Source organism: Triturus cristatus, chromosome 9 (assembly GCF_964204655.1).
Source record: "Triturus cristatus chromosome 9, aTriCri1.1, whole genome shotgun sequence".
In the NCBI taxonomy this organism is placed as follows: domain Eukaryota; kingdom Metazoa; phylum Chordata; class Amphibia; order Caudata; family Salamandridae; genus Triturus; species Triturus cristatus.
The window spans coordinates 1132241955-1132257288 of NC_140592.1; the positions used below are offsets into that span (position 1 = coordinate 1132241955).

A 15334-nucleotide genomic window follows, 5' to 3' on the forward strand; every position below is an offset into this window, starting at 1 on the left:
CTCCCTGATTTACTGCAGAGGCTTGAGCACGTTTTATTTCCGAGACTTTTGGAATGTAAATTAGACATTGGCTAGCTTTTCCCTTAAATTCGGACCCTTCCATTTTCTGTCTAAGTTGTGTTGAGAGTTTCCTGTTTGAAAAGTATTTAAAAATAAAGCGGGCCATTTATAATGACTGAAGATATTACCGTACTGAAACACCTTAAGACACGGGTTTACTTTATCCTCCAGCATTGAACTGTTTTGTCTTATTACTGGTAAAGTCAATACCATGGCCCTCACCGGTGACAGGCCACGCTTTACAAATAATGTTGCAGGATTGATTTAAGTTGAGACCTACTCGCTTTTGCCAGTGCTTGTTTTTGATAGGTGTTAAAAGCTCATGGTTTAATGATGATTTTACCCCGCTTTCTCTACATGCTTCAAAACACACACCTCTTGTTCGCCAGGTCTTGGTTCCGGGAGATGGATGGTCTGATCACAAAGTTTTTATGGAGGGGTGGGGGGGAGGGGGGAGAGGGGGGGGGAAAAGAGGCCCAGGCTGACCCAGTGTCGCATTCCACCTTTTGACGGAGGTCTTGATCTGACGAGCCTCTATTTGTATTATTTACCGACCCGACTACTCACGCTTCACGACTGGTTTAATGGCGGATGGTCCGATCCGGCCTATTGCCTGGAACTGCACACTCGGGGCTTCGCCTCCCTCCAGGTGATGCTCTATGGTGCGGCTGCCCCTAGGGCTCTCCCTGAGGTTTACGCATGGAGTGTTCCTGGCTTGGCGGGGCTCATTGCACCACACCCGCTGGTCTGGCAGGCTGACGCAATATACCCCCCTGTGGTGTGGTACCCGGCTCGAGGAGGTGGCGTCCTTGGCAGGATTCCGGCAATGGGACCTCATTGGGATATCCCTGCTGGGCGATGTCTGGAGTGGTACCCACTTGCGCTCCTTTCAAGACCTGCAGGCCAGACACTCTCTCCACCCCTCCCAATTTTTCCGCTACCTGCAGCTGCGCCAAGCACTCTGCTCATACATCCCAGATGGTACTTCCTTGCCGGAGTACAGTCCGCCAGAGGCGCAGATTATGACTGGTGATTTGGGGAAAGGGGGGGGGATTTCTAGAATATACCGATCACTCACTAATACCCCCAACTCCCTCTCTCACCTGCGTGATAAGTGGGAGGGCTGGCTTGGGGTTCTAGAGGATGCAGACTGGAGAGATGCCTTGATGGGCCCTAAAACAATCACGGCCTCAGCGCGGCTTCGGTTGGTCCAAGTTTACTTCCTGCATGCTGCCTATCTTACACCGCTGCGCCTTCGTAGCACAGGGCTCCGGTCGGATGCCCTTTGCCCCCGCTGCTCCTACCCCAGCGCAGACTTCTATCACATGGTGTGGCTTTGTCCTGCGATACAGAGTTACTGGGAGTCCTTAACAGGAGAATTGACGGAGGTCTTGGGCTGGGAGGTCCCTCTGGCTCCTAGGCATATTCTATTGGGCATCACTGATGGACTGGACGGTAGCAGAGCCGAAAAGCTTTTTCTTAACACAGCCTTGGTGGTGGCAAAGAGGGATATCGCTGCCAATTGGCTGACAGCTACCGCACCAACATTGGCGCGTTGGCGCAGGGGGTGGACTGGTGTGCCGCCCAGGAATGACCTCTTTATGTGGCCTGGGGATGCCCCGGGAAATTTTGCCGAATGTGGGGGAAGTGGGTGGGAGTGATAGAGTTTTAAGGTGGGTCGGTTGGGTCTACGGAATGCCCTGGGGATGTGGGCCTTTGATTCGCTTGTATGTCACTTTTTTTATCAGTGTGAAATGTGCTTACCCTGGACTATTGCCATGCGATGTAATTCTGAATGGTGCTGTTTGTTTGGTTAAATTGAAGACTCAATAAAATTGATTATCAAAAAAATAAGCTCATGGTTTAAACAATATCCCAAAGACTATCCCACATTCGGTAACACAGGCCACACTTGGTGCCAGTAACCTGTTTTTCTCCAATCTGTTTCTGATAAGTCTGTTCTACTTGTGTAAAAGGAAGAGGTCAGCATAACTGCACCTACTGTGCATAAAGGAAGCTTGGCCTACTACTGATCTTGCTGTGTGTGAAAGAAGCATTTCCTACCACTGTTCAACCCTAGCATGCTCATTCTGTGACAGAAGCTGGTCATGCTGCTGTACATGCTATGCAAGGAGTAGGTATACATTACTTCTGCTTGAGGAATTTAGGACAAATTCTTGCACTACTGCTGCCCAGGGTGGGAAGAAAGTCTGTTTTACTGCTCACTGTGCTTTGTAGTGTGAAGGCTCAACCATGCTCCACAACTGCTCAAGCAGTTGCACAGAAACTTTCCTCAACCCTTTAGTAAGCTTCGGCACCCTTTTTCCCCAGTGATGGCAACCATGATGTGTCAGTTGTGTGTGTCTAAAATGGCTCTGCACATGCTGTGTGTTTGATCCTCGCTATTTTTGATTATGCTGTTTGTTATGTACACTTGCCCTATGTCAGATTGCACTTTGTGGATGAAACGTACTACTAGTAATGAGAGCGGAGGACGAACCTTGCCCTTCCCATCCCTCTCGTCATTTGTCTGGAGGTCATATACTTATACTGTGTGGATGAAACCTGACTTCTGTTGCTCATTAAGGCGTTTAGAGGATGCTTGTTGTACTGCTAAACATGCTGGGGCATAACATTCTGGAACACTACTGCTTGTAAAGTGTGTGGATTATTCTTTCCCTACAACTGATCATATTTGTGTTATTTGTCCTCGTCCTAATCTTGATCATGCTGTGTTTAAAAGGAAGCTTACACTACTGTCCCTCCTGCTATTTAGGTAGTGAGATACCCAAATGCTATATCCACTTTGGTGAAGGATGTGGTAGACAGTGGATGCTAGAGATGCCTGCCCCTTATAACTGCTGCGGGTTGAGGAGCAGGAAGGAGCAACTCCAGAAAGTGATAATCCTTCCTCAGGCTTGTGGCAGTTGCGGATGCAAAGATCTTCCAGGGTGATGAAGGGCCCAACAAAGAATAAAACATGCTTGCCTTGAGCTAACTGGGCTTGTCCAGGCTTCAGCAGCAAAGATAGCTAGTTTACACTAGCACGCCTGTCGGAAATTGGCGTTCTCACTTGACCTTGGGAGTATACAAGCAAGTTCGGGGGGTCTCTTCCACGGCCATGTTAAAAAAATTAGCACAAAATAATTCATAATAAACAAACTAGCGCGGCAACACTGGTAGCATGTTCGCTTGATTTTTAAAAAACAATTATAGGGGTTCAGGAGATATCCAAGTGTTATTTTAGACAATTAGTGCAGGATTTTCATTTAAAAGTGAGGAGGGTCATTAACCTTGGTCACACCTTAAATATACCTGCACATTTCCTTCTTGTGCTCAGTTTCAGTATGTTACAAAGTTGCCTTATAGCCCTGTGGTTTCTAGCACACTCTTAACTCTATCTTTCCATGCATCCTCTCTTCCATTGCCAATGTAAGTCCTCTTTCTCTAATAGTCTATTCTCCAACTGTTTGCGTGTGTCTCTCCATCTGTTTTCTACATTGAGCACCCCTTCACTCCCCTTTCCCTTATTTTTCCCTACCTGCTCTATTCGTTCTCAGTTTCTCCATTTTTCTAACTCCTCTTTTTGTCTTACCTCTACCTTCACTTTATTTCCATCTTTTCTTCTATCTTTTCTTTCTTCTCTTATTTTCTCGCACTCTCTCTCACTTCTGAATAATTACCTCCCTCTGGTTCCAGTCCCAAATTCTTCAATCGCTCATTGGCCTACTGTTGCTCCTCACGCTTTCCTCTGTGCTTTTCCAATGAACAGAGAAAGGTGTAAACTTGCAGCAGACAGACAGAAAGTACATAAAGGAAATTCTACTTTGAACAGGATAGCCTGGTTAATAAATAGTCCGTCTATAAAAAGCTCTTGCTTAGGTCAAGGCCGTCTAGCTCTGCACCTATGTTTTAGAGGTTCAAGACTCCTCCTGCCACTTCTTTTCTACCTTCAAAGCTTTTAACAACCCTGTCCAGCTCGATCCCTTTTTTGCAGGTCTTCTGTAATGCTCGTAAATTCCGACACTTTCCTTTGAATGTGCAGGGAATTTACAAAGGGATCAAAGATGCACTAAATTCCTTAAATATACTTTACCCTCCTTTTAGTGTGTGGCTTTGTCCCATATGGCGGCCTTTAAGGTGACTGTCCAAACCAGTCCAGTCACATACTGAGAACGCTAATCCAAGTTTTTGAACAACAATATCATAAAATGTGTCAACTGTGTTCTGTATTCCTGGAGTGATTCAAGTGATCTCCCGGACAAAGAAAGCAACTTCTGACCTAGGCAGAGTTTTATATGACACTGCATGAACTCATATTATGCCATAGACTTATTTGAAATCACATGTCAGATAATATGGTAAGGCAGAGTGTATCTCATTCTTACATTTTCTTGGAGGTATGACACTGCTGTATCTGTACATAGCCTTGCATTGCTTCTGGCTGGTTCGAGTTAAGAAGGGTTGCAGCAGGTTTACTACAGGAATATCGAGTTTTAAATAAATGTGCAAAAAATAACATGGCCATAATATCGACACCCAGAATATTACGAAGGTAAGCATTTAGGTGCGTATAGGATTACTGTAGTTAACTCTGTATAGCTGTAGTTTGACAATTCATATATCATCAATGTACACAGGTGTGAATTTAAGAATGAAACATCTATATTTGCCTATAAATACTTACTGTCCCAATATTCTCGCTGTCGATATTTTAGTCACAATATTTTTGCATGTTATTTTTACTAGTATATTTCTTAGAGAATTGTGCTAAGCAGACAAAAGCTGACAGCAATACTGTAGAATCTTAAGGACCACTTTTATGTTTGGAGGAAACTTGCAGCTGTGCACAATCGTATTTGTGAATAAGGAACCGTCACTAAATAGCAATGAATATGTTTTTATCACCATTGTGGTATATAGCTGGTGATACTGCACTATACTATTCACTATCATGTGTGCTTGTGTTTAATTCATTAAAACCAAATAAAGAAATAAAACGATAGTTCTTCATGGACAGCGAGGCATGCTGCGCCTGATCATTCTACCAAGAAGGAACGCAAAAAATAAAGTTCATAAGATGTTTAAGTTAATACTTAATGGTCTAACATTTTATATTGTTTAGATCCTTACTACGATAACTAACTGCAATATTTCGTCCTCTCAGTGAGTAAGTAGCCTATTAAGTGCATACAGTACATCTATAGCATGAACCAAACAGCTGACGTGGGACTTGAAATCTTGCCTTTGAAACTATATCTAACACACCCCATTTTGAATTTTCTCGGTCCTCACCCCACTCCCCCAAGTGACCCTTGTGCTGTAGTTAGGGTCCTGCCCAACTCTCTGGTCCAAATACCCCCTATCAACCTTACATGAACAAACCTAAATCCTATAATGTTTAGTGTCAATCTCTGTGGTTTTACAACTTACATCACTCTGTTATTTTATTCCAAGTTTCCCAAACATCAAACCCTTTAAGTATTTCAAAGAGGTTTGACCATCAGTGGACTTAAAAATCCATTGAAATCAACTCTTGGAAAGCACCTTCATTTTCGACATTTGAACTAATGAAGCCTGCGCCCCAGCTGGTTCAAACTGCAATATCATGATCTGCTTTCTTTGCATCTACCTGCGGACTCAGCCTTCATATCAGAATGTGAAATGAGAATTTATTCGGTTTAGAAAAAATTCACACAAACATCTGCAGGGAACCCTTCTAATACGTTCACTTCTGCGACACAGACCTTGTTCTGAAACATTCAGATTTCCCTGAAATTAATCCCTTGCATCAATCCTCTCACAATTACTGCTGAGGAGATTGAAAACAATCTCCTTGCCACATTAGGCACACAGGATGCATTCCACCATCAACCACAGAACGTGCATGGAGCATTGCCACATACCGGTCTGATCTGCACACATTTCCTGACTTTAGATAAAACTTTACTTGAGAAAATAGCGGCTTTCACACATATCCAAATTACCCACACAAAATGGAACTTTGTATTTCCAAACTATTCCTCACGACCACTACTTGCTGCACTATTCATCACTGTTTCGCACTTCTACTGGAATTCTAAACATAACCTCATTCTTCCTGATTTCAACCACCCAAAACGGTGAAAGACAGACACCACACTTCTCCCTCTCATCAAGTGATGAGTGTGGTGTTAAATGACAAGCCACAACATTTCTCCAATGCCCTCAACACAGACCATTATTGAACTAAGAGCACTTTGAATACATTCCACCAAAACTTTGTTTAACAACTCCAACTTATGGTTGTATTGAAGATGATCTAAAGGAGTGCGAGAATGTTTGATGCCACATTTGTTAAGATACTCTGTATTGGCCATTGATGTGTACTAGTGTACACCATTATCCATAAAAATTTCACACAGTACACTCTTTATAGCAAAAAAGTTGTTAAAGAAACATATCAGTGTTGGTTCAACCACTCCCTTCGCTTCCCTCCAACGAGACAGATGATCAATCATAATAATAAAATCATTCATATGTATGGGTAAAACATGAAAAGACCATAAGAAATCAACTGCCACCTTCTGACAAACTTTAGCAGGACACAGAACCAAGGATGGTACAGTCACAGAAGTAGCAGATGTATGTCACTACCAGCACATTGTACACAATGTCTCACCATCTACATCCATATCTGCCCACCAGAAATTATTGCCTATCCTGCGTTTGGTAGACCTCATATCCAGATGTTGAGAATAAGCAGTCTCAAGAATAGGCTGCCTAAAATATTATGGCGGAATGAGTTTCACTCCTTACCAAAATTCGATTCTCTAAAGACAGCTCTTTAGCTACTTTGAAAAAGATTGAAGTTTACTCTTTAGCATCTTTTCTTTTTGTCAACCACCCATGACCAAAGGCAATATTTCTTTTAATACCTCAACCAAATGCAGCTCCTTGCACCAATCCAGCATATCAGTACAAATAATACAATATTTCACTTCAGCGATAATGCACTCTTCAACTTCCTCTTCAACTGAATCAAGTTGCTCCTCTCTAGGTAACCTAGACAAGATCCACTTTCCTATTCTTTCCACCTGCAAAATATGATAGCTCAAAGTTATATTCTAATAACTAGGTGGAAAGTCTGGACAGACAAGTGTAACTACCACCGCTTATGCCCTCTCTGCCACGACCCCCTCCTGCGCCCCATGCGTAGTGGTCTAGCGCGTGGGGCTCATGTCGTATTTCCCCTGTGGAGCTTTATGGCATGCTATAATACTATGACTGATGTTCCCCAAAACTGGTGATTCCATTGCGCTTGAGTATTTTCAGGCGTCACCCTGAATCCCAAATTCCATTCAGCTTGAATCTCTGCAAGCATCCCCCAGAACCTGGGGACCGATAGATTATGTGCACCTGCTGTTACTAAGGCTGTGGTGTGGTTTTCCATTGAATCCCTGAAATCTTCCCCCAGAATCCCGTGAGCCAATGGCAAGCCTTGCTTCTGCTGTTACTGGGGCCTTGGTGTTGTTTTGCATTATGCACATATGAGCAAAAATTATACATTTGATTCCTGTTATTTAGTTACAATCATCAAGTTGCACCTGCCGATTCTGTAAGGTCAAAGCAAGTATACTAACACATGTTTTCTCCAAGGTTCAAGAACCTTCCAGATGGCCTTGTGCCTCACATGCCGCACAAGATCTAGCTATATCTGTTGAGTCTTCGAGAGGGTAAATAAACCCTGCATAATGGTTTGACCTCGGTCCCTGCGGAACAAGCTTCACCCCTCCCACTCACCTGAAGAACCATTTCTGGAAGTGAGAAGTGCTCCAGTCTCTTTCCAAGTCCATCTGAACCAGTGGTTCCCATGGCTACAGCTCCCTTGACGTCTTCCTCCTCTCTCGCTCCTACAAAGCTACTCTGGACCACCCTCCATCGCCCCCTTCACGGAACTCCTCAAGTCAAAGCCTCGAGATCTTCTTCGAACTTCAGTCAAGTGGAAGAATTAGGATAAGTTCTTGATATCAGGTTAGCGCACACTAATCCTCCTATAGTAGTAAGCAGGACAGAGAATCCATGTCTTCAAGAACAACAGACTTTTCCTCCATGATTACTCCAGCGCTTCTTGTGTATTTATACTCAGGACCCTTCCTGAAACCTTGGCGCTACAACGGTTAGCGCGCAAGGATTAAAGACTTGAGCTTTGTGTTTCTCTGATTAACAGCAGTACCAAGAGAAAGCACTTCAGTCTGATATATGCATGAACTTTGTACCCCTCCCGGTGTTCCCAGTGTATCCTTGGGAGTGCAAGTAACTCCAACCTGTGTTCCAAGTGTATCCTTGGGAGTGGACATAACTCCAACCTTGCTACGAGTTTATCCCTGGGAGTGCAAGTAACTCCAACCTTTGTTTCGAGTTCATCACTGGGACTGACATCTGTGATTTTGGTCATTCTGCTCTCATGATGTGCTAGTGATGAAACCTTGCATTGAGTCATCGCAAAACCAGAGGTTCTGCTCTAGTGTACATCCACCTCGCACATGTAGAAGGTCTCAGAAGTGACTGATCCGGTTACACAGTGTCGCTCAGCTGCAGACCAGTACCAATACCGCAAGTTTCTCTTCTCTTACTTTGTCCTAACCCACATTCCCCCTGGGGGGCGTGAGGGATTCAAGGATCTTGGTCCCTTGACCTTGTGTGGCTCTGAGAGGGATAGGAGGCCCAGCATCAGCTCCAGGGTCGTCTCCGCTGTAGGGAAGAGGTAAATGCACAACAACGAGCAGTTGCTTTCCTAATTTGATGACAGACAATATATCCACTAAAGGGTGTTGATCAGAGAATAGATAAAAGGCCCAACCACACATATGGTTTGAACTTTTTGGCACCCCGTGCACACGCAAGAATCTCTTTTTCTATTGCAGCATATGTGGTTTCTATCTCCTTTAAGTACAGTGAAGCAAACCCAACTATCTCTTCTTAAAACCATACCACTGAGACAATACTGCCCCCACACCGTATGGATTGGCATCAACAGTAAAGAATGGTTTACAGTTGAAGAGCAGGAGCAGACACAATGCCTTGTTTAATCATTTCAAAATGTCCCTGGCAAATCTGTGACCATACAAAACCAGTATTGTTTTTCAATAACTTCTTAAAGCATATAGTAAGATTTGCATAGTTTTTCATAAACAGAGTAGAACCCCCACATTTCTAAGAAAGAAGAAAGTTGATTTCTATCTGTAGGGTGCCGAGCTTTAACTATACTATCGAAAAAAACAGGTTTTGGTTTAACATCTTCAGCATATAACATGTCTAATATATTCTACCTCTTTAACAGTAAAAAGGCATTTGTCTTTCCTAAGTTTGACAGCAATTAAACAGTGAAAACATAGTTCAGGACAGTATTATATTTCCCTGATGTCTCCACAAAAACTAAAGTGACACCAGTAAATTATGAATTCCTTGCAGCATTTTGGTGATTACTTTAGAATACAAATGCTATAGATGCGAGGCCAAATGGCATTCTGCAAAACCATCTGGTGTTACAAAGGCTGTGAGATTACATGAACTCTTGTCTAATTCCACCTCTCAATCACTGCATAAATGCAACTCTCCATTGTCTTTCTTGGCTACACAACAGGTGAAAGGCATAGCATGGCATAAACAGCTTAAATTACGCCATCTTTCAATATTTTATTGAGGGTAAGAGAGTTCTTCTCTAACACTAAATGGAACAGTATGTAAATTATGTTCAACAGGCACACATCCCTTTGTCAACTTTATCTCATGTGAGAAATTTCTAATCAAGCCAAATGTTGTCCTTGAAAACACCTTCAAATGTAGAAGCCAGTTGATACTTCAAACAAATAGTAACTGCTGATGTGTGCAACTTTTCCTCAAGAGTCACAGGACATTTGCTGTCCGGTCTGATAATTATTCCAAAGGCTGCTTGATGACACCATCCCAAATCATTAATACATTTATGAGCTACATCGAATTTTACATTGATGATCCTATCCTGAAACCCTATGTTGGCCCAACAATAAAGTAAATCAATCCTGCTGGGACTGGCAAAACATCAAGTTGTGGAGCACGGAGGCATCCTGTCTTGTATCATAAAAGAGAGCCACAAATGGGTAGTTTTGCCTTAAGACGCAAAGCCTCTCTATTTTGACTGTGGCAAGGTACCAAACAGGTCACAAGAAGGAAATAGGCGTAAGAAGGCAAGCAGCACTTTTGAGCACACAGGATTCCACTAAGCCATGCAAAATTAGCCCAAATTAAGGCGTAGAGCACGTAATTTAAATAAACCACACCCAGTAACTTTAAAGCAGTATTGTGGGTGATGAGTGGTAACTGGAGCTAGAGGGGTGAAAGGCAAGCAACAGAGTTACCAACAGTGATGTGGCACGTCTAAAACAATGATGCAAGGAAACAATATTAGGCATAAATGCCTCATAGCCTAAAGTGGAATCAACTAGGAGGAGAGTTAACGCAGGAAGGAGTGACAATCTTCTAAATAATGTGCCGTAACTGTTACATGGAGTCACGTGCTACTTTGCAAACAAACTTGACTAGTTTTCATTCAAAATGGGCCCTGGGAGGTTTAGACCCACAGGCACACGCTCTACACAGAACCCAATTGCAGGATGGTGTACAGTGGAATATCTTGAACTGTATTATCCTGGGTTGTAGAATGAACAGTTTTCTACCCTACTTCAAGAGTCATTAGGATATAGCTAAGAATGAATGAGTGTGAAGACAGTCTCTGCCTCTTCTGGCCGACTGTGTCTACGAATAATGAGGAGGCCTATGATAGGCCCAGCCCATCTGACTGTACTTACTAACGATACAAGTTATACGCCTACATATTGTTACTGGCTTTTGTAACTTGGCACAACACACTTCTTCACAAATGAGTCTACAGGAAATAACCCAATCCTGAGATCATATTTACAGATATATCTACATAGTATGGGCTTCCATTACAACTTCTACTCCCTCTACGTTGTTTTTAGGTCTCGCCTAGACAGCGCTTGCGTGGTCTCTTCAAGACATGCTGTATTCAGGATATGGGCATAAAGCTCTGCCCACTCTCCGCCCATCTTTTTAATTGGCTCCTGTCCCTGTCCTTTGTAAATGGTGGCTTTTCATTAGTCTATAGGCTTAGTGCTCCCTCCTTAGTACTGCATTGTCTTTTCCGGTAACCTCCCAAGAGGACACTCCCTGTTACATGTGTTGTTACTCCCTAGGTTTTAATTACAGCCTCAAGGCACTATTTTCTCAAACTGCTTCAGGCAAGGCACACACTTGGTCCTAATGTAGGCTGGCAGTGGTTACTTTGCTCACTAGAACAGCTCACATTTATATGAGACAGTCTATAAATTTCCCTTCATCAGCTCCACACAGAGTATAGCCTAATCCGAAATGAATGTAATGATTCTTTTGTCACATTTCAAAGCTACTAATTGTATATATGGACATAGCTATTTGAATATACTTGTAGTACTGTTTTGGATGCAATGCATTATGGGTAGGGTGGATTTGCAATATCTTCTGCAGGGTGCAGTACCATATGTGACCAAAAGAGGTCCACAGTGCTGGTACTTTGCTCACTAGGGACCTCTAGGAGCAGTTTGTGGTACTGCACCTAGACTTGCAGTACTGGTGCCTTGCTCACTAGGGACCTCTAGGAGCAGCTTGCGGTACTGCAACGAAACATGCAGTGCTGGTGCCTTGCTCACAAAGGACCTCTAGGAGCAGCTTGCGGCACTGCACTGAGACATGCAGTGCTGGTGCCTTGCTCACTAGGGACCTCTAGGAGCAGCTTGCGGTACTGCACCGAGACATACAATGCTTGTTCTTGGCTCACTAAGCAAACAGTTGCAATGTGCTAGGTCTCGCATTACTGAAAGTATGAGTTATTGGTGTTGCATTATTATTTGCAACACCAATACCTCAAACTATCAGTAATGCGCGACCTATTGCATTGCAAATGCTTGTTACTGTTTGTAAGCTATGTTGGACCATACTTTTTCATTCCACAATACATGCTAGATGTTAGAATAACTTCTAATTAGGCCTTGAGAAAGTCCATAGGATAAAACACGTTGGCTGTATGGACAATTTGCTCCCTTTATGCATTTCTTTGCGCTAAATATAGAGATGTTCCTAACCGAATAACTGTTGAGTTTGAACTTTGTTGTAATACTGCATTTTGTATGTGCTAAATTGCCATTTTTGTTTAGCTTCGAAACCCACTGATTGGCTGATTTGTACACGTGAAACAAGAAAACCTGGATTAATCGCAGCATCCCCGCTTAACACAGTGTAATCTAAGACAAGCATTTTATTTTACCAATCCTCCTTTTAATTCACTATCGCATATGAAAGCACCTTCAAATAAGTGATCTCAGAATACGAGCTGTACAAGAACCTATTGTGTGAGTTAATATGCTATAATGTTGCTCTATTTAGAAGAATCTTGAATTGGGGAGAGGCTAGGCCGGTCGACCTCAAATCTGGGGAACCAGGTTCGAGTCTTGGCAAGGAGGCGTAACATCCTGCGATTCTGGGCAAAAGACTTAATCTCCCTGTGCATAACAAAAATGAATGTGTCCTCATGTAACGCAACTGGTGCTTGCGTAAAGCGCTCCGATACCTTTGGGTCAAGTTCGCGATATTTAAAACGGTTAAAAAAAAAAAAAGGAATCTATGAATAAAGGGATCCCATGACAATTTTTTTGCCTCTTAGTTCACTAATGGCATTGTCGCAAGGGTAGGAATGGTTATAAGTTCATATTTAAAATCTGTCACTTTTAATAAGAACCTCTCTGTGCAGTGCTAAGTGAGGTATTAATGTCAAGGCTTCCACATAAAATCTTTTGAGTTCTGAAAAAACTATATCATATTTTACGTGCTGTTGGTTGTATGATTTACATAGCAAACATTTTCAGGGGTAGGCTCATGCATGGGCTGTAAGAGTCAAGTCATACTTTTGGCTGGGTTCTGGCTCGGCTCGCCATAATAATTTGTTGGCTTGACCACCTCTACCTGCATCCCATAACACTTCAACCGTGCAGTGGTCATCATGCTATACATGTTCCAATGAGGCACAGGGTCAAGACTGATTTGCATATGGCTGGTTCCAAATTGGGGTGGCGTAGTTGGCAAAAGAACAATGGATTTAACCCAGATCTCTTGCCTGGGGGAGAATGTTTGAATGATTCAGTATTCCGTCCATCGCAGTTACACTTTTCGCCCTAAGTGGGACGGGTATGCCTAGACGTGGGTCCCTTGCTCACTGTGCCACCGGATTCAAGCTAGCCTGGCTGATGAAGGGTGACATACCCCGAAACCGGTCCCAGGATGCTCGTTTCTGGTCCATGGAGGACCTGGCTTGGCAGTTTGGTCTGGACTGTACCCATGAGGCACAGGGTCAAGACTGATTTGCATATGGCTGGGTCCAAGCTGGGTGGCGTAGTGGGCAAAGGAACAATGGATTTAACCCAGATTTCTTGACTGGGGGAGAATGTTTGAATCATTCAGCATTCCGTCCATTATTTGTTGCAGTTATACATGGTAACACTTCACACAAAGCCTCACAGCAAAGACAACACTCTTTCCAGCAAACGCCCTCACGGTGTTACGAGCTACACGCGTGGACAAGCGCTTCGGCACACCACATAGGGGTAGTAAGAATTACACAGAAAGTACAACACAATCAAACGTTTTCTCACCCGTCATTTCAGCCATGTGTTCCTGCGGGATACCCATTACATTGTAGCAGGCTTCGATCTGCTGGGCCACTAGAGGCTTGGTAGGGGCCATAAATACGATCTTGCCAGATGGATACCACCTGTAAAAGTTGTACATGACCACAGCTGCGATGAAGGTCTTGCCCAGGCCAGTGGGTAGACAAACCAGGGTGTTCTGCAGCAGGGCGCTGTGGACGATGTTGAACTGATAGTCTCTGATTGGCACATTGGTAGGATAAATCCAGACACTCCCGGCAGCCAGATCGAACCCTGGCACAGTCTCGACGACTGCCTGCGAGGGCCCCTCCCCAGAGCACACTTCAGCCTGTTTTTCCGAAGCCTGGTAACCGGTGGGGGCCAAGGTCTTCTCCGCCTCATAAACCGCAACCAGAAGGAGGTCATCATCGTCCTCCTCTTGCTCTACTTGGAAGGCCGGTGGGGCAGAAAGCCGAGGGCCTGCAAAGCACTGCCCACCTTTACCGGCGACTGGCTCGCTATGCCTGCCCCTTGCGGACTGGGGGCGAGATCCCCAAGTCTGGAAAAGGGTCCTTTGCTTTCCGCTCATTGCCCTTCGGAATAATGGTGTTTTCAAGCACCGTGTACCGTTCCCCTCCTGTCCCAAGGGGCTGCATAGGTTCGGGCCATCTGATGAGATGGTGGTTATCAACAAGCTCAGAAGGACAACCGTGCCTTAGGGAATATGGTTCACATTCTCCGTCTGGAAACGACGCTGCAGTCTGGGCTGTCAGTATGGTACTAACTGTGAAACCTATAATACTGGCTACACTGTGTTTCGGACTGTCACAATTTCGGAACACACTTGAATACGGCGCTTCTTTCGTAATGCTTAGAAGAAACGGAAGTGAGATCACGCCTCTTGTAGTCCTTCTTTAAAGTGGTGTAAAATGAGAAAACTCGATCATTCACACTAAGTTTAATTGAGCCGCCATCTTGGAATGGCTTTCTTTCGCGAATGTTTTATGAGCGGAGACCTCTGGTTGCTTCCATAGTACCTTATGCAGATGTATTATTTATACAGTTTACTTTTGGCTGAAAAGCCGTCTTATTATTATATGGAGGCAGAAGTCGATTTGTTGCAAGGCTGGGTCCTTGCCAGTGTTTTGCAACTCCTCACCTGAATCTGTCGTGACAGCTGATTTTTTTTTAGACATTTTATGTTTTTTTTAAAGTGGTATTGCCGTGATAATGTGTGTTCTATCTGCCCGTCCATCCACCCGCCCATTCATCCAGCCATCTATACATTGAAGTATTAAAGTGGGATAAAAAAAACTGGGGCGGGGGGAGGGGGCTGCTCTCAAAGAGGCGTGGCCGATGTAATTAAGGGCGTGTTTTAAAACCACATAAGCTAAAAAACTGTGTTTAGCATAGTGTAGTATTTTGATGCTTCTGTCATTGTATCCAGATACATAACACAACACCTAACATTACGCCGACAACAAGCCAGGACTATTGGCTTTGTCAATGGCTGTCAGTTGTGTAAGATAAATAAGCAATAACTATGGCTTTGTTAT

At 43.7% G+C, this 15334-nt stretch overlaps 1 protein-coding gene across 2 annotated transcripts in view; it reads right to left on the reverse strand.

Annotated features, from left to right (window-relative positions):
- The window catches only part of FANCM (FA complementation group M), a 797274-nt gene extending 782608 nt beyond the window's left edge, over positions 1 to 14666 (reverse strand). The window contains exon 1 of one of the 2 annotated variants that reach the window (XM_085627037.1): positions 13785 to 14666. In XM_085627037.1, coding sequence (XP_085483163.1) covers positions 13785 to 14367 — 583 coding nt within the window. In that variant the 5' untranslated portion in view covers positions 14368 to 14666. The remainder of the gene's footprint in view (positions 1 to 13784) is intronic. The other variant, XM_085627038.1, reaches the window with a different exon arrangement.
- Between the last annotated feature and the right edge of the window lie 668 nt (positions 14667 to 15334).